Genomic DNA, 27458 nt, shown 5'->3' with positions numbered 1-27458 from the left:
GCCATTGGGGAGTCCTTGAGCCTCCGCGGCATGGAGACAAGGCAGTTTCCAGCCTGGGTCTCCGCTCTTTGTCCGGCAACCCTGCTTCCCAGCAGGCCAGCAGCCTTGGGGAGGGGGTCCCACACGGGTGACTAGGGCTCCAGGGAGTTGTACTTTCCGCTGGGTCTGTGGATTATGATGTGGCTATCTGAAGCCCCTGAATTTTAGCTCCAGGCATCGTGCCTAGGCTGTGTGGTCTCCCAGGATGAGGTAAAGCAGGAACCACAGGGGCCACAGCAGAGGGTGGCATGTGGCCTCCAACACAGCCCCCCTCGGAGCCCTCTTGGATGGGTCTAAGCACTGCCCTCAGCTCAGTGACCTCAGCGCACTTGGGGAAGGACAGGCCGGCAGACAGGGGCCCATGGCTCCAGGCCTCCTGCCCTTGACCTGCGGTCACTTGCCTGCAATGCGAACCGCTTCCCTTCAACATGACCCTCTGTAGGACCCCACTGAAATGCCAACGTGGCTGAGTGCTGGCCAGCCCATCAGGGAGGAGCTTGAGCCCAGTGAGCCCCCAGTGCTGCGCTTCCCACTCTCATGCCACATCTCCCAGTCCCTCAGTCTCCCCAGAGCCTCCGTCTCCGCCTCCCCACCCTTCTCCTGAGCCTGCACTCAAGGTCACGTGCAGCTTCGCAAAGACTCAGCCACCCACTTGGAAGCACTTAACGATCTGATTACAAAAGAAGTACAATGGGAAGGGGGAAATATGTTGGTGATACAGGAGACACAGGAGGGGAGGTGAGTTTGGGGGAAGAGCGGGCAGTTTAGTCACACTCAGTGTGTGGTGCCTCTAAGTAATGACCCTTGGACCCCTTGGTCCCCTTGGACCTTAGGGACAACTGAAGACCTGGTGCTGGAAACCTCATGCCTGGAGGCTTGAGTGGGACAAGACCCTCCCCAGGGCACAGTAAATTGAGGGGAGCAGCATACCTGACTGTCTCAGGCCCTCCATCTGTTTTTGTAAATCAAGTTTTATTGGAATACAGACACATTCATCTGTTTACATCGTATCTACAGCTGCCTCACATTACAATGTCAGAGTTCAACGGCTGTGGCAGACACTGTATGGCTTACAAGGCCTAAGATGCCTACGTCCTGGCCCTCTACAGAGAAAGTATGAGGGGCTGGCAGAGGAAAGGAGCTCACTTTCAAAGAAAATGGAGAACACGTGGCCAAAGAGGTGGACAGCAAATGAGCGTCTCAAGGAGAGAGAGGTCCAGAGGGCCTGATCTGCAGAGAGGTCAGACTGGATAAAGTTAGGAATGTTCTCTGGCTATGCCAACTGCAGGGCAAGAGTGACCTGTTGCAGGCCTAGGTTCCTGTACAGGTGTGGGGGAGGTGGGGAGGGTGTGGACAGAGCACAGAGGGAAGCCAGGGGTCAGGATTAAGGCCATGGAGTTGATGAGAAGAGCCAGCCTTTCTGAAGACACTTGGCTAGTTCAGTGGGAGGGGAGAGGGCTGTGGGTCATAGGGTACATGTGTCAATCCCCAAGCCCTTCGATTTCAGACCTAAACCTTGAACACTTTTCTAAAATATCGGAGACTACTTTCCTACCTTGGTTACAACTGTCCAGCAGCTTCCCAGACTCGGCCCTGCCAGGCCTTGAGTCTCCACCCAGACCCATGGAGATGGGCACTGGCGGATGGAGGATCTCAGAGAGAGGGGAGAGGTAGACCCAGGGCAGAGCCTTGGGGTCGTGCTGCCCTGGTAGTGCCCGAGCCTGGGTCAACTCGCCAGTTCTTTCTCCATCTCTGACCCCTTTTCCACACCAGAATGCAGAAAACAAGTCCACTTTGCCATGCAGCCTTTTCTGACCTGTGGCTCTCAACCCTTCCTCCTGGGGCTGTACTGGCCTCTGGGTTCTCTTTGTGGCCCAAGAGCTCAGACCACCAGGCCTGCCTGGAAGGGGCCAAGGGGTGTGAACCATGCCCTTTCCTCCAGGCCCCAGTCCTCCTGCCTCTACGTGCTATCTCCCAAGGCTGTGCCTACCTTCCCCTACCTCGCACAGCTTGAGCACTGGCCTCCTGGGGTGTGCCATCACGATTCATCACAGTGGTGCCACAGCCAGGCCTGAGGCCCGACTGTGAATCGAAAAAAAAAAAAAAAAAAAAGAGTGTGAAGCAGCAAACTCATCATATGAGACTCTCACGCTCCCCAAGAGGAGCTGATTCCCATGAACAAAACACCTTCATTTTCAGAAAATCCATGTTCACAGCTTGCTCTGTAGAGCCTCCCCCACAAGTTATGATTTATATTTTATTACAAGGTGAAAAGAGACAAAAAGAAATCCTCACAAGGGGGGAGAAAAAAAAAAAAAAAAAGCCCACTGACTCTTTACAGCAACTCCCAGGGCCTTTGATTTAAAGGGACATTGTCATCTTTAATGTTTTCATCCCAAGGAATTAGAGAGCGCCACTGCGATAATTTAGCAGCTCCTGATTTAAGGGGCAGCCTTCGTGGTCTAGCTTCACTGTATTTCCCTTTTTATGATTCCAGAGAGTATTTTCTGAGAGATAATAATGTTGGGTGATATTTCTCCTTTGTCATGTGGAGGCCTGAGAAGAAAATTAAAAGAGATCCTTTCTTCTCCCCTCTGTGAGGCCAGGCTGTGGACTGTGGAGGACCGTCCCGGCCACCTCACGTCACTCCATCTCCACAAGGCCTGACCCTGCCTTCCGGCGCCCCCAGCGCTGAGAAGGAGAGGCAGGCAGCCATCTTGGCCCTGTGGGGAGCTCTCAGAATGGTCTTCACTGTTCAGCTCCTTCTCTCCCGACCGCCACCCCAGGCAAGGGCCACAAGAGCCTCCCAGAGTCATCTTTCTTTTTGTGTCCTTTTCTGCTCCCTTTTTCATCTGTGTTCAGGTCTTCTACTGTCTCTGGAGTTTCTGAGCCCTCATGCTTCCCTGTGGGTGTCCACGGGTCCGTCCTCCTCAAACTGACTTTGACCACACCCTCCATGCTTCCCTGGCTTCCTTGACACGCCAAACTCTGTGGCCTGCATGTGTGTGGCAGAGAATGCTCTGTGTTCACCTCAACCAGAATCCATTCCCTCCTGTGGACACAGCTGGACTACATTTCCCAGCTCTTCCTGTGGTTAAGGGAACCATATGACTGAGTTCTGGCCAGTGGAATGTGTCAGGAGGGATGGGTGCAAGGGCTTTGCTGGGCTCCAAACCCTCTCCGGCAAGCCTCTCTACTCTTTCCATCCCTCTATATACCGGCCAGATGTAGCATCCAGTAAAGGAATCTGAGGTCCCAGGAGACGGAAGAACCACAAACTGAGAATGCCCGAGTCCCCATGTCACCGTGTGCACAGAAACTGAACACCAATATTGATCTGTTACAGGAATGAAGAACAAATCTTTGCACTAATAAATATTGCACTAAGCCCCTGAGATTCGGGGGTTGTGTGTGACTGCATTTAGCTCCCTAACACATGCCCTTGCTGCTCTCATTCTAATCCCTCCCTCCAGCATCATTTCTTCTCTTTTATTTGTCAATGGCATGGGACACGTTGGCCATATCAGATGGTCTGGAGCCTTCCCATCTGTTCTTATGCTTAGGCTGTTGCCTCTGACTGGGATGCCTTTCCCCACTCCCATATCTGCCTGTGAAATCCCATCCGCCCTCCTTTGTGAAGACTTGTAGCATCATTTTGCTTAGCTGCATTACACCCTCCTCTCAGTTTCCATGGCGTTCTTTTGGCAACCATCCCACAGCCTTTTGCCTTGTTTTTGCACACATCTTGTTTTCTCATAGCAGAGTGAAATTCTCGGGGCCAGGGACCAAATCTTACTCGTGGTCAACCTGTCTGTGTTGGAAGGTACACCATGGTGTCCAGGGTGTTAATTTTGGAGGACATCCCCTGATTTGAGTTTCATCTCTACCACTGTGTACAACTTTTTGATGCCTCAGTTCCTCTTCTGTAAAATGGGGATAAAAAGAGACCCTGCCTCAAAGAACCTGCTCTTAGGGAGAGAGGGAAACCCCGTGCATGTGCCATGTGCCACCTACTGCCCCTCTTTGCTGCAGTCACCTGCCGACTCTGGGTTATGCCCCACCCCATTTCCTGCATTGTAGCCTATGGTTAATAGTAGTCTCCCCTACCTGCCACCTGTGTTAGCGCCAGGTGATTTAAACACCCAAGTTGATTATCTGCCAACTCTCCACCTGACAGGCCCTCACTCCATGGCCATATCCTGGAATCCAAACACTGTCATTACAAATAACAGCAGCCTGAAAAGTCATATCTTCAGGCATCCTACTCTCTGATCACCTCCCATCTCTTCTGGTTTATTCTGTCTGGTATCCAGAGTCCAAGAATTCTTCAGCTCCACCAGGAATCTACTGACCAACTGTATGCCTGTCACCTGCTGTGATGTTGCTCCCTCCTTACCATGGAATTCCATGGAATTTAAATCACTGGAATGATACTGTTGCACACACTCAATTCCTTTACCCCTCTTGACAACCCTCCAGCCCTGGTGAAATCTGTCTGGGTGCTGTCTGCTTATACCTGGGTAGCTGAACATGCTGGGGAAACAGCCACCCTGCTGACTAGTCTCACTTTGGATTCAGGACTAGGACCCTCAAGTGGGTCCGAAAGCTGCCCAGAGATCACACCGCCTCCTCTGCATCTGTCCCTCTTTCACTCTCCTACACAATCGTTCCCGACCTTCTTCTCCCTCCTCGGGCTTCCTCCCCCATCCTCACGCTCAACCATGACCTTGCTTCCTGATTCACTGAGAAAACAGATGTCTGCATATGCACCCACCACACCGACCCACCCATCTCTATCGGCTCACACGCTCAGGCTTCTTTCCTGTTAACTGGGTCTGCCGCCCATGCATCTAAGACAATCCCCAGCCTGGGCCCTGGATTCCACCTCTCCTCGCCTACTCAAAGAAGTCGTCTGGTTGTACTGCCTCTTCCTTCCACAGCCTCAATTTCCCCTTTCTACTTGACTCTGCTCATCCACAGACATGCCAGTTGCCCCTGTGTGTTTGCAAAAGACTTCTTGGCCCTACTATCCTCTTAGCTACTGCCCTATTCTGTACTTTGCTGCAAAACTCCTCAGAAGAGTTATCTTCACTTAGTTTCTCCAGTTCCTCTCTTCCCACTCCATCTTCAACCCAATCCAATGAGACTTTCGTACCCCTCTCCCATCCCATTGCATGGAAACTGCCTTTCAAGTCAAAGACCTCCAAACGACTAATACAGGTCTCTTTTCTTTGTCCTCATCTTAACTGAGCTTTCAGCACTTGGCATAGCTGACCGCTTCCTGACTTACTCTTCTCTTGGCTCCCAGGACATTGCACTTGCCTGGGTTTCCTCCACCACTCTGGCATCTTCCTCTCATTCTCTTTTGGGGCTCCTGCTCCTCTTCCTGACCTCTTCCCATCAGAGGCTCTTAGGGCTCAGTCTTGGCTTCTCTTCTCTATCCACACTCACCTACTCAGTGATCTCATCCAACTCATAGCTTTAAACGCTGTCAGTATGCTAAGGGTTTCCAAGTTTCCATCTCCAGCCTAGACCTCTCCTCATCTATCCAACTGCCTGTTCAACATTGCCACTTGAATGTCTGATAGCATCTCAAACTCAGTATGCCCCCAAGTTAACTCCTGATCTTCCCTCCCAAACCTCTTCCACCCATGGTCTCCTCCGTCTCAGTTAGTGGCAACTCCATCCTTCCACTCCTCATGCCCAAAACCCTGGAGTCATCCTGGACTCCCTTCTTTTTTAATAACCACATGCAACTCATCAGCAAATCTCTTGGCACCGCCCTTCAGAATACACCCATGATCCAGCTTCTCACCACCATCATGCCCAATACCTGGATTATTGCAACAGCTTCCTAACTTGTTCACCTGCTCCTACTTTTGCCATGTAACAGTCTTTTCTCAAAACAGCAGTCAAAGTGCTTCCTTTAAAATATAAAGTCAGATCATATCCCTTCTCTACTCGAAGCCCTCCAATAATCTAGTTTTACCCATTGTGAAAACGAAAGTGCTTAGGTCAGGACTTCTGACCCTGCCCCCAGCTTCCCACACCACTCCAACCACCAGACCTATTCTTACCTAGGGGGCTAGGACACATCTTCCCCCAGTGACTGCGTGGCGAGTGCCCTCACCCCTTCAACACCTGGCTCACATAGCCCCTCTGGATGAGGCTTTCCCTGGGCTATCGTATTTAATTTTGGCCACCCCTGCCCTGCCCTACCCTGCCCTCTGTGTTGCTGTTCTCAAAAGTACTACTCATGTTGTAATCTACGCTTCCATTGTTGTTTATCTGTGTCCTCTCCCTGCAATGCAAGTTCCGCGAGGGCAAGAGTTTTTGTCTATGTTGAAACCTGTTGAATCTCTGCAGCCTAGAACAGCTCCTGCCAGGAAGTATTTGTGTGAATGATTGCGCACTGCCTCCAGGGCTAAGCGCTTATCACTGGCAGGCCTGCCTTGGGGGCTGGGGCTGGTGGGGACACTGCAGCCTCAGGTGTAGGTTCTAGGGGGGGGCACCTCTGAGGTCACATGGGCAGGGAGTACCTGCCTACCTTGATGGCATCACGAAGTCTTCCAGAGTTCATAATTGCACCCTTTGATGGAAAACATTTTGAAAAAAAGCTCTCTATAAGAGAAAAAAAGGACAATTTTTCATGCCAAATAGTGTTACCAAAAAAACTGCTTTTGCACAAATGGTATCCTACATGCAGGATCTCAAAGCATTTTGCAAATGTGTATTAATTGGTTATCACAATATCCCTGCCAGACAGAGGAAGAATCAGTCTCCTGAATAAGAAAAGAACACTTGGTTTTCATGATTAAATCAGGCACAAAGATGGAATGTGTGAGCCCCAGGGTTCCAGGAACAGAGGAGGGTGCTCCCATATGTCCTGAAGCCAAGGTTCGGTGGGACTCCTGGGTGGCAGGTGGCCTCATCAGATGTGCTGATGGAGTGCTGGAGCCATTATGCGTGGGTTGGAATTTTTGGTCTACTGGGTGACTGCAGGCAATTACTTAATCTCTCTGTGTCTCTGGCTCTTCACCTCTAAAATGAGACACATGGGCTGGGCGCGGTGGCTCACGCCTGTAATCCCTGCACCTTGGGAGGCCCAGGCGGGCGGATCACGATGTCAGGAGATCGAGACCATCCTGGCTAACACCATGAAACCCCACCTCTATAAAAATACAAAAAATTAGCTGGGCGTGGTGGTGGGTGCCAGTAGTCCCAGCTACTCAGGAGGCTGAGGCAGGAGAATGGTGTGAACCTGGGAGGAGGAGCTTACAGTGAGCCGAGATTGCACCACTGCACTCCAGCCTGGGCGACGAGCAAGACTCCGTCTCAAAACAAAAAAAAAAGAGACACATGGTATCTTTTCAAAAGGATTGAATGTCACTAAATGAGATAATGTTAAGCTGCTCAACACTCAGTAAATGTTATTAGTAATAACAAATGTCACAGTACACCCACTGGCCACAGCCTCCTGCACCCTGCCTCCTTCATGAGAATCCTGTGCACCTGACTGGTCTCAGCTCCCACAGAAGTCTAGAGTGGGCACATGAAGTCTCAGGAAGAACTTGCCAAATTGGGATTAGGAACCCTGAGGCCTCACTGTAGTTCTTCCTGGACTCTGCTGGGTAGTACAGATTCTAGAAGCCAGGGTGTTTCTGATGGACTGGGCCTTGCGGGACAGGATGCCAGGTGGGGTGGGCAGCGTCGGGACCAACAGTCCTCCCTCCCTCATCTGGACCAGCAGTCCCCTATCCCTAGCCACTGGTATCTGCAAGGCCAACACCTGCCAAGTTTGAGGTACCAAAGGGGTCTCCTGAAACAGATGCTGGTGACCGAGATTGTCTAGAATGACTTGAGATGCAGCATAGCTTAGTAGGTAAGAACATAGGGTTTGAAGCTGAACTCCTGGGTTCAAACCCTGCTCTGTAACTCTCTAGCTGACAGTGGGCAAGTTACTCTAGCATGGTGCCTCCGGGCCTCATCTATAAAAAGGGAATAATGATAGCTCCTCCCTCATAGATTGTTGCAAGGATTAACGAATTCACTTAGAATAGCTTAGCATCAACTATCAATGCTGTATGATTTCCTGATATTAATTATGTGGCTTCAGAGGCAAGCTCTGCAACACACGGTGAGCCCTGCAATGCTCTGCTCCTGAGGAGTGCGATGCCTCTACGCCAGGTGCTGGGCACGGTGTCTGCCCATCCAGCCAACGCTCCATCGTGGGTGGGCTTCCCCACTGTGGGTCCTGGATTGGTTTTCCAGTAATCAACTTGCAGACAGGATGACAGGGCCAGGCTTGTTGCATCACCATTCTTTTCCCAGGGCCCAGTCCAGAACTTGCCTGGGGCAGATGCTAGGCATGAATGAATACATGAGCGCAAATATTCACCTGTTGTTTTGCTTCAATTTGGGGTGTTTCCTTAAACTCCTGCCTACTCAGAGCTGAAGTCCAAGAGCTTCCTAACCTGTTGGTTTTGTGACTTCAAAGACCACATCTATGACATCTGAGAGCTGGAAACTCAGTCATGGTGCTGATCCATGTGGCACCTGTAGGGGTGTCTCAGTGCGCTCTGGAAGCTTACTGTCCTCTGCAGAGAACTGAGGGACAGCCGCTTGCCAGGCCACTCTCCCTGGAAGGGCTCATGGCCTCACAGCATCTTCATCTGAGGATCAGGAACCGGGGCTGGAGACCAGGCGGTCAGTCCCTTTGGTGAGACTGAGGCCCAGGCCAGAGCCCTTATGGTCATGCCATTGTAAGGACTGTACTGCTCCCCTGAGATGTGGGCTACTCCCTGCAGCCTGGGCATCTTGGTGGACATTTTGTTTGTAGACATTACAGAGCTTGTAAGGGCCTGAACCTTCTGAGACACCACTGTTTTCAAAAGGAACAGGTTGGGTGCAGTCAGTCTAGTCTAACACAGACTTTTTAAAGTCACACTGCTCAGACTGTGGGGCCTGGGAATATTTCATCTGCTCAGCCGCCTGGCTAGGGCTGCTTACAGAGGGGCTGGGGCCTGTGGTCTCAAGGGCAGGGATCATAGGTTTGGGCTGAGTCTGGCAAGATCAGTTACCTCTCCTGACTTCAAAGGGAGGTGCACACATGAGTACAAAGGCTCAGGAAGGGCCCACATGGCCAGATGTCCCCAGTTTCTCTCCTTATGTCCATTTAAGGCAGAATAGCATCTGCCTTTAAGGTGCGGCCACTATTGTTCCTTTTCCAAACCCCCACCTTCCTCACAGCTGGCCCTTCTGCCACTGAACATTCCACATTTTCTGTGTTTTGCCAAACTCAGAAGCCCTTAGGTTTACCAGGAAGCTCTGTCCATCCCTTGGCCCCCATTCACAGGACAGTCATTCTGTAAGTGCCCTAAGCGCTCAAGCCTCAAGGGTGTCTGTGGAGGCTCAGGCTGCAGAATGGCCATATCCAGTTGCACCTTGCACCTACTCTGCTCTCTCTGCACTAGGGGACGTGAGGAAGGAGACACGGTGGCCACATCTCCCACAGGGACAGAGTCTGCTTGTTACCAAGTCCGCTCGTTCACTCAGCACTTCCAGGTGTCAGGGGTGGCAGGGCCCTGGGCTAGCCTTGCTCTGGAGCTTTCTAGATGCTGAGTTATTTAACCGGTAGTACTTTTAGGCTCAGTTCCCCACCCACCCCTGTTTGTTCTGTCTGAGGCAGCCAGGAGTCGACTCCACTGCCCTTAAATCCCCTACTGTGCCCTGAACATGGAGCAGTGGCCTCCCCAGTTGTGGCCTGGTACAGCTGCTGCCTGGACAGTATTCAGCCTGGGCCTTCCTGCGAGCTCCTCCGAAGGCTGTCAGCCTTCACCAAGGTGTCAGCAAGTTACCCTGAGGGATGGGTGTTCTGAACACCCATGAAAGGCAGGGATGTGACTTTTGTTTCCAAGTCATCATTTCCCCAATGTTGAACCTGCTGCCAAGCATCAGCACATTTCCAAACACCATTGCACAGAGGTAGACTATTGAGGGTCAGGACAAACACCAGGGCTGGAGGTGGCTCAGAAGAGGAGTCTCTGGAGGTGCATTGATTTGTGGGAGCTGAGAAGGAATGGATATTTGATGGGGTTTGGGTTTGAGAGACAGCAGCCCTCCACGGGACACCTGTTCTGAAAAACAGGTCTACTGCTCGGGCCCACTTTCTCAGTGGAGCTGGAGCTTTGTCAGGAGGTTGGAGGTGTCAACTGCTGTGGTTCTGCAGGACAGTAATCCTGCTCTTTTCACCCTGTCATCTGAAAGGGACCCAGGTAAAATGTGTCTGAAAACACCTGTGGCATACGGACTTCATGACTCAGAAAAGATGCCAGTTCAGGGACCCTGCCCTCTGCAGCAGCAGAGGTGAACAGCTCCCAGAAAGGGTCTGCCTGACTGAGCCCACCCTCTGCCCACCCCAGAGTCACACATCATAGGGGAAGACACAAAGACTCCAAAGAGTCCTGGCTGGAGCGGAAGTGCAGCCAGCATCCTGCCAAAGTGCTCAGGTCTGGAACTGTCACACCTGGCTGGGAGTTGGGCTCTGCAGCCCCAACCTCCTTGGGCCTTGGTTTCCTTATTTTTGGAACTTGGAGGTCAGGAGAGGTGCTGCCTGCCAGATGCCTCGCAGGGCATCTGGCACACAGTGAGTGCGCAGCCTGCAGTGGTTGCTGGGAAGCAATGGGCTCTGGAGAGCCATTAGCAACTCGCTAGTGGGGGCTCTGTCTGAAGGGGTTTGGGAAGATGAGTAAGCTGAGAGACGCCACTTAGATGGAGAAGGTGGGGTGGGCTTGGAGGTACCGCTCCATACACTGCCCATCCCACCACCTGTGGAGGGGGAGAGAGTCCTTTGGGGCCCATTCCCACCCCACCTGGATGCATTTTGCAGTCCCAACAAGTGTGTAAACAGTTGCTCTGCCTGAAGCACGTGTCTGACGACAAATTGCCCATGCCATCTGGAGAAGAACAGCTCTCCAAGGGCACAGCTTGCAGGTTGCCCCAGGCGGCTTGCACAGAGGCCCCTTGCACCTTCCCTGGGCAGATCTACAAGGGGAGGAGTGGGCACTGGATGGGACTCTTGCTGCAGTGTTAGAATTCTGGCAGAAGCCCAAAATGGAAAGCCATTACCAAATACCCCCATGCTAAAGAGTGACAGAAAGCCACCTCATGGTGGCGACCAAACTGCTGAGTGCTCCTCAGCTCACCACCCTCCTCAGCCCACAGCCAGGGGAAGATTTGGATTCACCAGGAAGTCTGAGCAGAGGAGAACAAAACTCTTCTCCCGCTTGTACCTGTGCTGAGTCCAGCCTGTAGTTCCACAAACTAGTTATGAGTGTTCGCTTGCCCCAGTCAAAATCAGGATCCCAAGGGTCCAAAGATGCCATCAGCCTTCATACGTAAAGGCAAAAATCTGGGACCTCCAGAACCCCACCAAAGCCTGTGTGAGTTAAATGGGAACTTGGGGCTCTGAGCATATGGCCGTGAGGCGTGTCCCCTTCTACGTAAACTCAGAACATCTGCTTCTCCATCCACGGGGAAGATCTCCCATTGATTTATTTCCATGCTGCACTTGTGATAACCTTTCTCTTCCTGCTTATCAAGAACACAAATAAATACCCAGAAAGATCAACTTCCACAGCCACTGCCATCCTCTGACTTCACTGCCATTCTCTTTCAAAAAGGGAAATCAGATAAGACTTGGGTACGAACACTTCACTGCAGAGCACATTTTAATCCCACTCTACCTCTTGCCTTGGGCCTCCTTATGGTATCCAGGGAGTCTCTGGGAGGCATTGGGTAAGGACTTGTCAGATGCTCCATTATAAAGGGTGCTAAGGGTGGCCTGGCACTGTCCTGTGGGAGGCCAGCTTTGGGGGAAACAGGAGTTCCACCAGGACAGCAGTGAGTAAATGGGAGCACGGTGCCAAACCGAGGGATGACTGCAGGTTCCATGGTCCTTCTGTGCCCCCCAGCCACCGGCTCACAGACCACTGTGTGGAACCATGGTGGGCTGCTCACCCGGTGCGTGCCACATGTGGGCAACAGGATGCCTCGACCATCAAGGGGAACCCTCAGGTCTGTTCTTCCTTCTCTCTGGGAACTGCCACAACAGCTCTGAACATTTTCTCTTTGCTACAATTTTTTAAAAGTCCACCATGGTCTTTAATCCCTAGGACAAATGTTTGTCAAGCACCTACTCTGTGCCAGGCTGAATGCCCACCACATGGAAAGTGCTAGGCTCCTCTTCCCTGCTCTGCTGGCCTTGTCCACCCGCTGGAGCAAGACCCTTGGGCTGGAACCACCCTGCCAGCTCTCAGAGGTCACCCCTACTTTCCCTTTGGCCTTTGGTGCCTCCTGCGTTTGTTACTGTGTAGTCCTGCTGCTGTCTTTGCATACGCTCATTAGTCCTGTGGCCTCTGCCTATATTCCAACCACCTGGCAACTCTCCTGCTCTCAGCCTGCCTTGGTCCTCAACCCAGAGTGAAGGTGTGGGGAATAGCTGGTGTCTGGGTTAGAAGAGGTGCTCCTTAGCCCTTGGGGCTACAGAGTTGCTCAGGAAGGGCCACGATAAGTAGGGATCAGTATCGCTGATGCTGAGAAAATCTCAGATGGGGCACTGGCCCATCTTCTGGGGGTTTCCAGCTCACTCCTCATCTGCTGCTTCAGGCAGGCAGTAGTAGCTCAGGTGTCCAATGGCTCTCTCTGCCTCTCCAGGGACTGTCTGTCCCCAGGGGGCCACTTTGGTGCTGAGGCTTCTGAGTGCCCCGGCCTTGAGGGTGGCCCACAGCTCTTCACCCAGTCAGTTGCTATGTCCCATGTAAGTGGAGTTCCTCTTACATCCCCACCACTCCCTAACCCCAGGACACAGTTTGTTCCCGTGCAGACCACAAGCTGGGCCTTATAGCAGTGGTGGTGGGGTTTTACAGGGTGCTGTCATGGAGCCTGAGAATAGGTGATCAGAGAGGAAGGAATGAGCAACAAGCTAGAGAACGAGTGATTGTGCCCTAAGCATCCTTCCTAGGCTGGTACAACCTCAGGCAAGGTTTACCTTTCAGAAACATGCCAGGGTGGGTCTTCTCCACACCTGGGGACACCTGGTTATCACAGGGTACCTCAGAGCTCACACCACCTACACCCACGCTGAGACAAGGGCAGTGCCGGCAGGCCAAGGAGGCAGCGGGCTGGGGGCCTCCATGTTACCCTCAGTTTGGTTTCCGGGCTCCTGCCTGGAGCCTGGGAGGTAGCCTCGGTCATGCAAAGATCTCCCTTGAGATGCGAACTCTGGATGACTCAGGCATTCACATCCTAAGCCCCGTCAACACTCCAATCCAAGGGAGCAAGCTGAGAAATCGGGAATGTGACCTTCAGTGCTTAACTGCATGTTGAAGTCCTCACAAAAGCTTTGCAAAAACATGGAGATTTATAAGGATAATATGGTGCTATCCTAGTAAAAAGCTGACATTTAAATTGTTCTCCTTTTATATCTTTGTAATGAAATTCTTTGTTTCCTCTGCAGCCATTTTTGAGTATTTACTAACATTCAGAGCGCTCTCTCCTGCGGGCAAAATTTCAAGCTTCATGACGTCAGGCTGGGCTGTGTGACACATGGACACAAGACTGTAGTGGAGCCCCTGGGGGAGTTCTTACTCCAGGAATAGCGAAGGACAAGGTGTCCAGCCACCCCACTCCTGCCTCTCCCTCCAAGAGGAGGGTTTTAAAAAATCACCAAAGCTTCATATTTTCATGAGTTTTCTTTGCAATTTGTATATAATAGGTTTTCAATAACAACCTGTAATTAGTTCATTTTCTGCTATTCAATTGCTCTGCATGGAGGCCATTGACAACTTCCAGCTGGGATCTTTAAAAATGGAAAGTGCTTGAAGACTCAGCTCCAGACAATGACTAGAAAGTGCCGGGTCCCACCGTGCAGCTGTTAGAAGTAAACCATTGAGATGGGAAAGGGGCAGTCTGGGTTTGAAACTTCCAAGTGTGGGAGAAGAAGAAACGGCTGCAGGGTGCACTGACAAGCAATCACCAGTTCCGGTTCAGAATCAAGCCCTCTGTGGTGTAATGGGGGGCAGAGATTGTTCCACCCAGAACCCTAATGCATAGATGGAGGCCCCATTCCTGCCACCCCTGTTCCTCATGCAGATGAGGCACTCATCAGACACTTGCCAAGGGGCTCTTGACAACTTTTCCTGCACAGTAGGGGCAGGTGGAGGCAGGCGCATGCATCAGTTGTGTTTCTGTCTTTATATAGCAAGGGACAGCCAAAAAGGACAGAGTCCAGACCCCAGGACATCAGGAGGTCTTAGATAACATGTCTAGGTCCTAGGAGGTCTTAGATAACAGCTCTGCTCACACGTCTGTCCCGACAGTCATCACTGGAGGCCTTCAAAGGCCAAGTCCAGGTCTCCAGCTGATACTCAGTCCCCTCTCCAGCGGCTTGCAGGCTGGTGTACCTGCAGTGATGGGGACTCACCACTCACTGGGCAACTCTGGAGAGGCTGGGGAGTGTCCCTCTCAGAACCGAGCTAAGCCGGCCTTCTCCAAGCCCTGGCCTCTGAGCCTGAGTTCTGCCCCCGGGGCCCTAACTGTGGTGGTGGCCTTTCTGCCCTGGGTATTGCCTCCTCCCTCAGGCAAGCCCCTTGTCCCTTGGGATCACATGCTCCCCACACCTACCCGGGAAACCTTTTTCCTCACCCTCTGTCTGGTTATCTCTAGCTCGGTGTTGAGGTCTCTGCTCCGATGTCCCTTCCTGACCTCTCTGGGGACAGTTGGCCCTCCTGCACCCAGGATGCTCTCTCAGCTCCTACTTTGTTTATTGGGTCATCTTTCTGTTCCCCCACCCCCGCCTCTCTACCCAGGTGGCAAGATCCTCATGGGCAGGGCCTGCTGTGGTCTTGCTCACAGCTGAGTCTCTGCCCAGCGCTTCCCCGAGAGTGAGCTCTGTGTGCGTTTGCTGACCTAATGCTATCTCATCTTCCATGGTTTTCCTCCTCCTACACTTCCCAACCTCAGTTCCTGACCCTTTCCCTGTGCTGCTCTCCCTGCCCTGGTCAGGCTCCTCTGAAAGGCTCAGGTTGGTGGCCTGCCCTTTCCATACCACTCCATGCCAAGTGTACGGATGGGAGAGGAGACAGGGCCTGTCCCTCCCTGCCCAGGAGTTCACCCTACTTTCAGAGAGCCTCGGCCTACAGCAGCTTCAGGGTGGACCCGCTGGCCTTCCCACAGTGGTCTTCCTTCCACATTTTCCCTCACCTGCAGTGGGGAGCTTGGGTATTTGCGGCCGATGGTTTTGCTCCAGAGGCCTCACCTGCCAGCCTGCCAGGGCCCAGCACGGAAATACAAACCCATATTCTATGCCTATGGATCATTTCCAAGGTATGCAGATTTACACAGCCAGCAAAGCTGACCTCCAGGTGAGGTGGCAGGAGTTGGGCTGGGTGGGGCTGCTGGTCCTGGGCTGCTGCAGCCAAGGTCTGCTGCATCACGAGGGATGTGGCTGTGGGCCGGCAGGCATGCAGGGCTGAGGAGCGGGCTAAGCAAGAGCCCTCCTCTGCACCCGTGGTTGCCAGCGGTGGAGGTAATTATGCAGCCTGCCAGCTGACCAGAGCACTTACTCTGGGGAGGGCTGAATGGCCAGTTAGTGGCTCTGGGGTCAGGATGAGAGCTTTCCAGTGGGAATTGCTTTTATCTTCAATAAGGTGTCATTAGCCCATGTGAGAAGCAGGGGCTCCCCTCACACCCAATTTCTCATCCAGTGATTAGGGATGTCTGGACTGGGGATGTCCAGCTGCCCTGCTCCAGCCAGGCTGATGCTTCTCTACCAGGGGCCCCAGCTGTGTGGCCCCAACAAGGCACTTCCTCTGCCCCTGTTTTCTCCAGGCCCCCTGGCATCATGCAGAGAGCCTCTGGGATCGCTGGCCACCACTTCATGTCTGGACTCCTCTGTTTGCCCAAGGTATTTCTCCATGTCCTTCATGCCATCAATGAGCAACACTGACCAAGGCCTCCCTGGGTGACATACTCCATGCTGCACAGGAGTGCGGGATGAGTGAAGCAGCCTCTATCCTCAGGGAGCCTGCGGTCTAAAGGGGGAAGGAAAACAATGGCATGGCACAGGGTGACGGGGCACACACAGAAATCTTCATCATCACCCTCACCGCCACCATCATTGACTTGGTTAATGTTTGCCTAACACTTACCATAGGCAAAGTCTCGTGCTAATCACTTTACATTAAGTAGCTCCTTTAGTCCTGAATAACCCTGTGCATGGTTGTTATTCCCATTTTACAGATAGGAAACTTAAAGCCCAGTTTAACCTCCGGTAGGGAGCTGTCCAAAGTCACACAGTTAGTCGCAGAATAGAGATTCAAAACCAGGTCTAGCTTGGACTCTGGAGTCCACACTCTTAATGATCAGGCCACAGCCTTGTTAACCGAGGGCTGTGGGCACACAGAGGAAGATGTGTGGGGCTTGGTGGAGGAAAAAGAAATCGAGGAAGACCTCCTGGAGGAGAAGACCATTGAGTTGGGGCTTGAAGTTTAGGGAAATCACTGTGAGGACAGTGAGATTCTCTTCAATGGAGAATGCAGATGTGTTGCAAAGTTTGTTTAAATGCATGAGAAAGTTCTAGAATCAGACACGCCCACTGAATTCTGACTCTGCTACCTGCTGACTACGTAACCTTGGGTTAGCTACTTCTCTGAGTTTCAGTTTCTTTATCTGTGAAATTGGACATGGAGTACAATGCTGACACATGTTAAATGCTGGGTATCACTTTATACAACCGGAGTACGAAGAGCCTATTACTAACCACAGCAATACTGACAAGCAAAGTCATTCAAATGGAACACTGACTGTGAACCCCTCCTCCAGTGCTGGCCTCAGGAGCTCACATGGCAGTCTTCTTGAAGCCCTCTCTATACACTTGAAGTCAGGACAGCAACCCCACTTCTGTCTCTGGGAGGAGGTGGTGAGATCACCCCTTCTGTCTTCCAATTTTCAATTCCTCCCTTGGCCACTCCAGCTTTAACGTTTTGTGCCCTTGAGAAAATGAGGGACCAAGGGCAGTGAATCAGTTCTTCGGCCACTTTATTTGCAAATCCTGTGTGGCAAAACCAGTGTCTTCCTTTGGGGTAGGGGGAGTCATTGGCACCTATAGTCTTGGCTTCAGTCAAAACTGAGACCAGCTCATAGGCATTGCTTGCTCTCCAAATTCAAGAGCCGAGTAAATTCAGATAAAATTTTTGATGAACCCCATGCTATTTAAAATCTTGTTACTTACTATCCAAAACTCAGGAATGAAAGGGAGTAGAACAAAGCAATATCCTTGCTATCTAAACTCCTTGTCTGAACTCACCCTATCCAGATAAAGAGCCAGATAGATCTGGGTAGTGAGGGTGCTTACGGTTACTTATTTTACCATCCTGCTCAACACAGGGTGGGTGTGAGGATTGCTTGAGATAGTGTGTATGGAAGTCTGGTATGGGGCCAGGCACTATTAGTTCCAGAGGATAGTGGCGTGGTCAGTGAAGCTGCACCATCCTTTCACTTAGCAGCAGAGAAGGTGAAAAAACAGCTGTAAATTCACCAGATGACCATATCATCTGTTTCATAGAGTTGCCCTGGCTGTAGTGGTAGTGCTGTAGATTAAAACACTGTTTTCCTTTCTGCTTGCCTGGAGTTTACACATGTCAGAGATGAGGAAGGGTGTCTGGCTCCCCGGCATTCAGCACCCCAGGTCCTCCTGATACTCTGCCTTTGTGGTCCCAGGACATTAACATGTGAAGCCCTTTATCCTGCACTGCTAGCTGCTCAAAACCTTCCCATGCATCCAGCACATTTGTGGGTTTTGCTCTCACAGGAGTAATTAAAAGGACAACTATTTTCTAAAAAGCAGAAGAAACTTGCAATGAATTTAAAGTGAGAAAAATCCTTGTTTTAGCAATGTGTTTTCCCCTGATCCCAACCTGAGCATTCAGAACAGTGCAAAAACCATGCATTATTGAGAAGCTTTTTAGATGAGCAACTTTGAGGTTAATTTACTGTGATGAACAGACAGGGCCAGCACACACCTTGCTTATGGTGACCCTGGAGCCTGGGTCTCTGCCATGGCAGGGACAGATGGCACTACTCCTTGTTGGGGTGGTGGGAGGTGGTGTGGGGAAGGGGAGGCAGAGGGCATGTGCTGGAGAAGGACACTGAGCCTTTAGTTCCTAGATCAGCCTGTGGTTTGGGAAGCCAACACAATGCAAAGAGAATGTTTAGTTGACAAAAGGAAGAAGAGGGGGTACCCTCATATTTCATTCTGGTCCCTGTACAGAGAGAGGCAATTGGGAGCCTTGGCTCCATCTGACAATCAGAAAGAGACTTAACTGACTCCCATGACTAGGTACTGCCTGCCACCCTGGAGGAGAGTCACCTGTTCCTCACAGCCAGGAAGGGGGTGCAGCCCCATCACGCACCAGCTCAGCACAGACAGCCACCAGCTGTGGGACTCCTAGCATCACCCGCCGCCGGCCGCAGACTGTGGCAAGCATAGCCCAGCCAGAGCCAGGCCAGCTGCACGGGAAGACATGATTTAGGAGACCTCTTCCACAAACCTCAAAAACTGATCAATACAACTTCCTTCTCTGGGGAAAACAGCCCCAAACCCAACATCCTTTAGTAAAGTGATTGACTCTGCATCGGTAGGCTACAGAGCTGGAGTCACCCCACAGACCTCACCCTGCCTTACACCCAAGGACACCAGCAAAATAGAGACTAGAAAATAAAATGCTAATGCCTCAACCTCTGCCAGCCCATCAGCTCTAGTTTTTAAAATTAAATCCAGAATGTTGTTGCTGAAATGTTTGAGATATTACTTTCTGGGTTTTAGTGAGATTTCTTTAATGCCCATCGATTGCTGGGTAATAACTTGTACCTATATGTCTCATTTCAATTACCTATTTAAAATTCGCTGAACCATAAATCTATTTCCAGAGCTATGGGAATTTAGAGTTCCTGTGACTTTGAAAAACCATTGATCCCCATATGCTCCAAGTGGCTGCATGTCAAGCCTTTATAGTGGGGGTTAACTCATTTTGCGGCTTCCTTAATGGCTGTGAGTTTACGTTTTATTGCATATCTATTATTTGGGCTGGGCTGCAATGAATGGTTTGGCTGTCTGGTTCAAAACAAGTCCAAGGCGACAGCAGAATCTAATTTGTTTTAAAAATGATGATTATAAAGCTTTCCAAATAATAATCCAGGAACGAAGGGAGCTGACACCACATTGCTCTGTATGAGACATGTGGCTGGAGGTCAGGTAATGACGTCCTTCCCTTTCCAGGGTAGCTCATGTTTATAATGACCTTACTAGGGAAGCTGGAGAGGCCTTCTCTTTCATCACAGGCAATAGGGATGCTTCCATTTCCTTGAGAGTAAAGCCAAGAGCTTGCTGTTTGGCCCCAGACCCATTCATGGGAACTGTGCTCATAAAGCAGAGGCTGCTGTGGTACCAGGCACCAAGATGGTGCCCAAGCAGTGCCATTATCTGCTTAATGATGGCATCCTGGGACATTAAGTAATGATGCCCAGTATGCCCTGCAAATCCCTGAAGTCCAGTCTTGGCCTCTGGCTCTAAAAATGCACTGAGCTTTTCCTTCATAACTCCTTTGGTAGAGGGGTCTAGGCTCAGAAAGCGTTTTTGGGAGTGTCTTGGAACTATCCCCAGAAAACACGTTGCTGCTTTCCTGACTCGGAGAGCTGCTGTTCCTGTAACCTGCCCTAGCTGCTCGAGCCTACTCTTGTTCATGTTCCATGGAATCATCAAGGAGTCTCAGTGTGGGGAGGCAGGTGGGGAGGATATTGCCAGAAGTAGACTCCGAGGGCAGGAGAGAGGGTCTTGTCCAGTGATATGTAGGTCAATGTTTAACAACCGGCTCGCTAGAGAAGAAAAAATGTCCCCCCTTCCCTTTTTTGGTAGCATCTGTGTGGTGTGAATTTCTAATGATGTAAATATTCCCAATGTGGCCAATTTAACGCGACCAAGTGTTTAACTGCTTGCAAAATTCCTGAAAATTTAACAATGGGCTCTCGTGAACCAGGTTTGGGGAATTGTGGATACTTCCACACATTCCAAATGTATTTTTAGATGTATTTCTGGAAATAATCTCTTTGGCCCACAAGACAAACACCTCCACAGCAGGATAAGCCTACCAGTCGCTCTCACCTTATTATGAACCAGCACAGGCAGGTATGAGTTTGACTAGTGGGCAGGGAGGAGGATGATGGGGACCCTGCACAGTCACAGTAAATCAAGCAAAGCCCTGGAACTGGGGGGTGGACTTTGGTACTAAGGATGATATGAACTAGAAAGGCCCCTGAAACCAGGTCAAGCTCATGGACACTTCCCATAGGGAAGAATCATACTTGTTTCTCTCCTCTTACGTCATCTAAGTACCTCTCTCTTTGCCACAAGAGCCCTGCTTGCCAACAAATCACAAGGATCCCTCTTCAGGCCTTGTGAAGGTGTGGAATAGCAACAGCCCAGAGAGATGTCACTCCGAAGCAGGAATACTTTTCTGGAAACGGGACTCCAGGTCAAGGTTGGGGTTGAGGGAGGATACCAGGCTCTGTGGCTCAGGGCCCCTGGGGGTGGGGTGGGCTTGCACCCACATCCTGAATGCCAGGGCTTACGCTTAGGAACTGTGAGCTGGCAGGTCACACCCAAGGGTATATGCATTGCCCACTTTAAGCAGAGTTTGAATATCTTCTAACGTAAGGGGCTTCATCTCTTTTGGGCCAAGGATGTCCCCTCTAGTCTCCAGTGTGGGCCCAGCACTGCCGTTTCCTCTCCCCTCTGCTGACCCCTGCCTGGAGTTACACCAGGCTCTTGTATCTTGCATTTCTTGTAAGTCCTGTCCCAGCACCACCTCTGGTTAATGTAATCTCTTGGAAGATCACCTTAGTAAAAGATACAGGTCCTGAAGGCACCCATCCACTTGCATATGTACCAGGCACTCCCTGGAGGGGCACTCAGAGTACCTCCTGTTTTCAAAGAGCACCCACTTTCCCTTCTTCTCCAGGGATCCCCTGCCTCTCTTCACTTTGGACCCTCACTCTCCATTGTCCTTGGGTAGTCACTGCTCCCTGCTGCTGCATGGCCAAGCCTCCAGGCCTTCCTGCAGGGTGTTTTCCTCCAGACAGGGCTCCCCACATGGCCAGGCCCTAAAATCTGCTTCCTTCTCCTTCAGTCATAGAACCCCCAAGGGGGTGCTCACAGTGCCACACAGCTATGCTTCAGTTACAGTCCTGGCCCCTCAAAGAGCGAGAAAAATCTTTATTCAAAAGGAACAGGGCAAGCCCTCTCTGGCCCCATCCACTCTCCATTTAGTCTTTTCTTAAAGCTCAGGCTTGTTGCAAAACAAATTCAACAGCTTTTCTCTGTATAAGAAACCAACCTGGGAGACAACTGAGGACAGACTCCAGGCACCCAACAGCATTTTGGTGCAGGAGCACCTGCGGAAATAAGCCCTTTTCCCACTAGGACCCAACTTACGGAAGGCCATGTAAAACTCGCGGAGAGTCAGGGAACTGTCACTGTTGTAGTCGTCAAATCGGAGGAGGTCACCTGGTGAGCAACCAAGTAAGTCTTCATCCAGGTCCTGCTTCTTCAGCACATGCTGCGGGGTGAGGAGGAGAACAAGGCCAGAGTCAGGTGAGTTTAGAGTCATGGGCATTGATGAAAATGACTCAGGCCACGAGGGAATCCAGGGACAGTTCAGTGGGCCTTGAGGGGTACCTGAAGCTCTTTGGTTTTGTCTTGTCTGATTCCTTCATTTTATGGATGAGAAACCGGGCTCAGAGAGGGAAAGTGGCTTCCCCAGGTTCACACAGTGCTTGGGGCAGAGTCTACACTAGAGCTCAGGTGTGTCTTTTCCCTGTCTAGGCAGACAGACCAGACAGTCTGAGATGGGAATCCTTGAGGCCACCTGCTCTACTGCGGTGTGCTATAGATGGGGAGACAGGAGAGAAAAGGCCCCATCAGATAAACCCAGCAAACCGTGGCTGAACTCAGTGTGGGGACAGAGGCCCGCCAGCTTCCAGCTGCGTAGAGCTGGAGGTCACTGCTGCATCATGCACCCACCCACCACCCATCAGCCCTTACCCATGGCAGGCAGTGCTGCCTGGACACAGCACACTCCCAGACCTCTCCGCTCTATCCACCTAGACCTGAGCTTCGCCCCTGCCTGCCCTGTCCTGCCCGGGACACAGATGTCCACCTTTGTGACTCTGGCACGGAGGCCACAGATGATATAGGCTCTCGTAAACTCCTCTCCAGCTGTGGTCTGAGCCATAGGACACAGAGGCCTGCCCAGCATGATCAGCCACATGTCCCAAGGTAACTAAGGGTAGAAATTCTAGGCACCCTCACTCAGCTGGAGCTACAGCCAGAGGCCAGTGTGCTCAGAACTGAAGGTCTTGCAGGGAAAATGCTCAGAAGGAAATCTCAGAAGAAAGAAAATGATTTTGTTTTATTTTGGTGCGGGGGGAGGGAGGCAGAGGCATTTTCTCTTTATTTAACATTCTCAGCTTGGTCTGCTGTATTAAAGGCAATTTAATGTGATAATGTTAAAAAAATGACCCTTCACCAAGCAAGTAAGAGTGTTCGATAAAAGGGAGATCAACCATAACGCCTGAGATCAATCTTCTGAAGATGGAAATTTCCCTTTGTCTATTTCTGCATTGGAAATTGATTAACTTTTTATAGGACTGACGAGTTTTTCCCCAGCACCTTTGATTCAGTGTCAAGGAAAGGCCCACTTTAGCCGGGCTCTGCTTGGCAGATTTATGAAATAGACTTTAACTATATTAAATTTTAAAGAGGAAATCATTGTCCAATTACCACACTTCTTAATGGCTTCAGGTGCCTCAGGCCACATATCTGCCAGGTTAGAACGAAGTGCCTGGTAAGGTTCTGTTTACCTGGAGCTGTGTGGGCCTGGATACCAAGATCTCACAGCAGCTTCTGTTAAAGACAAGCTGATGCCACCTGCCCTCGGTGCTCCCTGCTCGGTAGTTTGAGGAATTGCCAGGTGCTTCTTCCTGCAGGTAGCTGTAACTGTCAGGACCTGGGATTTTCCCAGAGCAGCCTGAGTCACCTGTAGGTCCCTGGACCTGCCCCTCAGGTTCTTAGCCAGAGCTGAGACCTAGTGCTGATGGAGGTGGTGACATGCTGGCAGGGTGGTTGCCCTGGGGGCCATGGGCAGCAAGTCTCCTGGGATACAGGCCTTGAATGGGCTTGCATGAGCTGCTCAGGTATGGGTGAGCAGAGCAGAGTCATCTGAGATTCCCAATGTGCTTCCTGGAAGCAGGCTCAGGACTGCCTGGAACAGAGGACCTACATTCCAAAGCTTCTGGTGGCTGCTCCTTACTAGGGTTCTGTGGGTACTTCCTGTCTCTACAGACCTTCAAGGAACCATGTGGTGCCTCTTGGTGGGAGCCATTCTCCCCAGGGAGATTCCGAGTGCTCTGAGGAGAGCAGGCGCAGGCATGTCAGCCTGCCAGGGTTTTATCTCAGTTCTATCATGTCCCAGGCAGTGAACAACTCAGGCAAGTTGTCTGATTTCTTAGAGCCTCAGTTTCCTCATCCATCTGAAAATATCTGTGAAGTGGGATAATAGTAGTCTCCTCCTTACAGCAGAGGATGGTCAAAAGATTTAAGGAGGAAATAATAATAATGATGATGATGATGGCAACAATACTGATGACTCTCTCTACTGAAGCACACCATGTGGCCAGGCGTGGTGGCTCACGCCTGTAATCCCAGCACTTTGAGAGGCCAAGGTGGGCGGATCACCTGAGGTCAGGAGTTTGAGACCAGCCTGGCAAATATGGTGAAACCACATCTCTACTAAAAATGCACAAATTAGCTGTGTGTGGTGGTGTAAGCCTGTAATTCCAGCTACTTGGGAGGCTGAGGCACAAGAATGGTTTCTGCCTGGGAGGCAGAGGCTGCAATGAGCCAAGATTGCACTGCTGCACTGCAGCCTGGGTAACAGAGTGAGACCATGTCTAAAAAAAAAAAAGAGAAAAAAAAAGAAAGAAACCTACCACATGCCAGGTACCACTCTAAGGCATTCACTGTCTTAGCTCATTTAACCCTCATGATGATCCTGTGAGGTTCACAGATGAACACAGAGGCACAGCAAAATGACATTGTCTCCCACGGTCCACTAGCTCACACATGCTGGAGGCAGCACTTCACCTTAGGCAGTTTGACTCTAAAGTCTGCATTCTTTGCCACTATCCTACATAACAATGAACCCTTCCGAGTGTATTAATCACAGGTCAAGGGCCTAGCTCAATGTCAAGCACATGGCTCAATGAATGCCAGGGCACTCCCCACCCCACTTCCTCCCAATGACTGGGCCACAGCCTTGAGAAGGTCCCTGTGCCATGTTTAAGATTTCTTTAAATTGGCATCAAAGGTGGGGACCTGTCTTTATTATCCATCCACTGGGTGGACAGTCTGTGGTCACAAGAAAAGAGCTGCCCACCGCCCCCCACCACCCAACTTGGGGAGGCTGATCTCACTCTCCTTGCAGATCTTGCACCTGCTTGGTGTGGCTCTAGGGCTCCAGACCCTTAGAAACAAACCAGTAAGCAGAAGTAGGAATGCAGGCCCCTCCAGCCCACCCCAGCTTTTCTACCATCAGGACTCTATAGGCTCCTCCCTGCAACTGGCAGTGGCTGTGGCCCCAGTGTGTGAGGTCACTCTTTCCTTGCTTTCTATGCTGCAGACACTAACTACCCCTGCCCCACCCTGTAGCTCAACAAAGGACGTGTGTGCTGTGTTAACACTGCAGTCTCGCGGGAGGGAGGCAAACCGCAGGGTGTAATGCAAGTGTTTTCCCAAATGAGAGCAGGGCTTGGTGGGGGTCGATAGGTAGACACAGGGCTTTCTGCAAACAAGCAGGCTGAGGTTTGGGTTCTTGATCTTTGGATACCAAGGAGCAGTACTGTCCTAAGGTAGAAGATTTGGGGACTTCCATGTGATAGCTCCAATGGTGTTCAATGGAAACCAAGCACTGCTTCCTTGTAACTATTCCGCTGAGTAACTAATTCTACTCAACGAAGAAAAGATTGATTTCCCAGTCAAAATATGAGACCAGGCCCTCTGAAGTGAGTTTTTTGCCAGATAGCTGAGAGGGCCTGTGAAAGCTTGTTTGTAAATAAAGGCTGAACGTGGCTGGTGGGAAGAAGAACCTGACCTCATTTTGTTTGTGAGATGTTCTCAGAGGTATTGAACACACGCTCTTAGACACCCGGAGTGGGGGTTGGGAAATGGAAAACTGGATTCCTCCATAATGTGACTTTCACTGAACGCCATGCCCACCTGAGCCAGTTCAGAGCTGCTGAGGCGGCCATTGCCATCTGCATCTAAGTCCCTGAACAGAGATTCCACCAGGACGCGCTTCTGGGAGGCAGGGTCTTGTCTACTGTCTCCTTCCTGGAGTGGCTGCAGGCGGGTCTGGAGCGCCAGAAGGACATTCTTCAAGCGGGCATAGCCGGCTATGGTGCACGTGTCACCTGAAAGAGAAGGTGAGGTTATTATAATGAGACTTATCCCGTGGTCTTGAGAGAACGTTCTTGCCGCTGGTCCATTCATCCGTATCACTCACAAATAGGCACTGGGCATTCACTATATGCAGTGCATGGTGCAACTGTAGTCAGTGGGACTTGTTTGTGTTCTGCTCACCAATTTATCCCATAAATATTGATTGAACATGGAATGCACGCTACACATGATGCAAATGCTGGAGGGAACCCGTTTGTCCAGCTGACAAATATTTATTGAGCACCTACTACAAGCCAGACTAGAATAACTGCCAGATGGAATGGGAAATTCTTCCAGCAGAATACATAGCGGCAGCCCCACAGAGGTTTTAGGAAAGCCGCCCCCAATTCCATTTTGTAATCGCTGGTTTTTGCCTTAATCCTACCTTAAAGGCTGCTTTTGAATACTTGGCCTCCTAGATTAGGGAGTTTTAGTTAACAGGACTAATAAGCCCTGCTTATGTTAATTAGGTACCCTCCCAGAGCTGGATTACTTCAAAACAAACATATACACAAGTCTATGACCAAGAAACAAAAAGCAGCTTTACAACATTAAAACCAAAGCACACAGCTCGTTTTATCCCAGGCGTACTTGCTGAACGGCAGCAGAACCGTGCAGTGTTTGGACAAGTAAGGCCTGGGATGCACTGCAGCATGGCGTAGTTTATCTTGCTGGTGACGGGCTTCTAGGATGGACACTACGCAGGGCATGGCCCATACACTGGGGCTGCAGGAGTGTCAGCAGAGAGGGCAGCCCCTCCAGCCCCACTTCCCATCTCCCCAGGGGATGAGTACTTTCAGCGCCCGGCTTTGCTGAATCCTGGAGAATGGGCACAGGCTCCTCACTGACCATTCCAGGTTGAAGGCCAATGGGTTGATGGAGCCTGGGGCTCTTCTCTTTAATTCCAAGGCCAGTTTAGGGCCTGAGGTAATATCCCAGAGTTGGAGAGTCATTAGGAAGAAGTGCTAGAGAGCATGGGCTCTGAGGTCCCCTGGGTTTGAGCTCCAGCTCTGCTGCCATCATGCATGTAGCCTTGGGCAGGGTGTCTCAATGATCTCATCCGTGAAATGGAGATATCAGTGTCTCCCACACGGGGTCATTACGAGGATTAAATAAGATGTGCACATACAGGCCTTTGCACCGGCGCGGCACCCAGTAAGGGCTCATAACATGATAGCTACTCCCTCCCTTGTCATTATGGGAACCACATTTACTGAAGAGCAACTGTCAGGGAAGCTACTGGGGAGAAAGGGGTGATGGGGAAGTCTGTCTGTTTCTTTCTTCTACCTTTCCTCTTTTCCTCCTTCATACCCTCCCTTCTTCCCTCCCTTGATAAGCCTGGACAGCCCAACCACTTTTTCTTGTGCTTGTTTATATTTCTAGATTTTCTTCTAATTTGGGGTCAATTGATTTCCACCAGAAACAGATGCCCATTACCATTTCCTCCTGCATGTTTATTTAGAAAAAAATCAATTGCTGTGTTCAATACAATCAGATCTATTTGCTCTCTGGGAGTCTTTGTGCTCTGACAAGAATGCCTCTCTCCCACCCCTTCACCTTGCTCGCATCCCTCTTTTGACTAGTAGGATATTGATTCCTGAGAGTTCTTGGGGCCTCCAGTTGGCAAACCCAATTCTTAAGTCTGTAGAGCTACATGGCATTGAAAACAGTGGCTTTGTCTCCCTACAAAACTTGCTGGGTTCTTCCTTTTTCTAGGCCTGGATAAGGATCAGTTTGGGGGAAGGGGAGGAATAGTTTTGCCCGAGTCTAGCTCCTCACTGCCTGAAAGAGGATGAAATTTGGTCCTGGC

At 50.9% G+C, this 27458-nt stretch overlaps 1 protein-coding gene across 2 annotated transcripts in view; it reads right to left on the bottom strand.

The window, feature by feature from the left end:
• FSTL4 (follistatin like 4) overlaps positions 1 to 27458 on the bottom strand; it is a 420406-nt gene that overhangs the window by 99582 nt on the left and 293366 nt on the right. For both annotated transcript variants that reach the window (XM_033181231.1, XM_033181230.1), the window contains exons 5-6: positions 25427 to 25620; positions 21587 to 21710 (exon numbers count right to left, since the gene is read on the bottom strand). In XM_033181231.1, the coding sequence (XP_033037122.1) occupies positions 21587 to 21710; positions 25427 to 25620 (318 nt within the window). The remainder of the gene's footprint in view (positions 1 to 21586; positions 21711 to 25426; positions 25621 to 27458) is intronic.

This window comes from Trachypithecus francoisi, unplaced genomic scaffold (assembly GCF_009764315.1).
Source record: "Trachypithecus francoisi isolate TF-2019V2 unplaced genomic scaffold, Tfra_2.0 Lachesis_group2, whole genome shotgun sequence".
Lineage (NCBI taxonomy): Eukaryota > Metazoa > Chordata > Mammalia > Primates > Cercopithecidae > Trachypithecus > Trachypithecus francoisi.
This window is presented reverse-complemented; position numbering and strand designations above follow the sequence as displayed.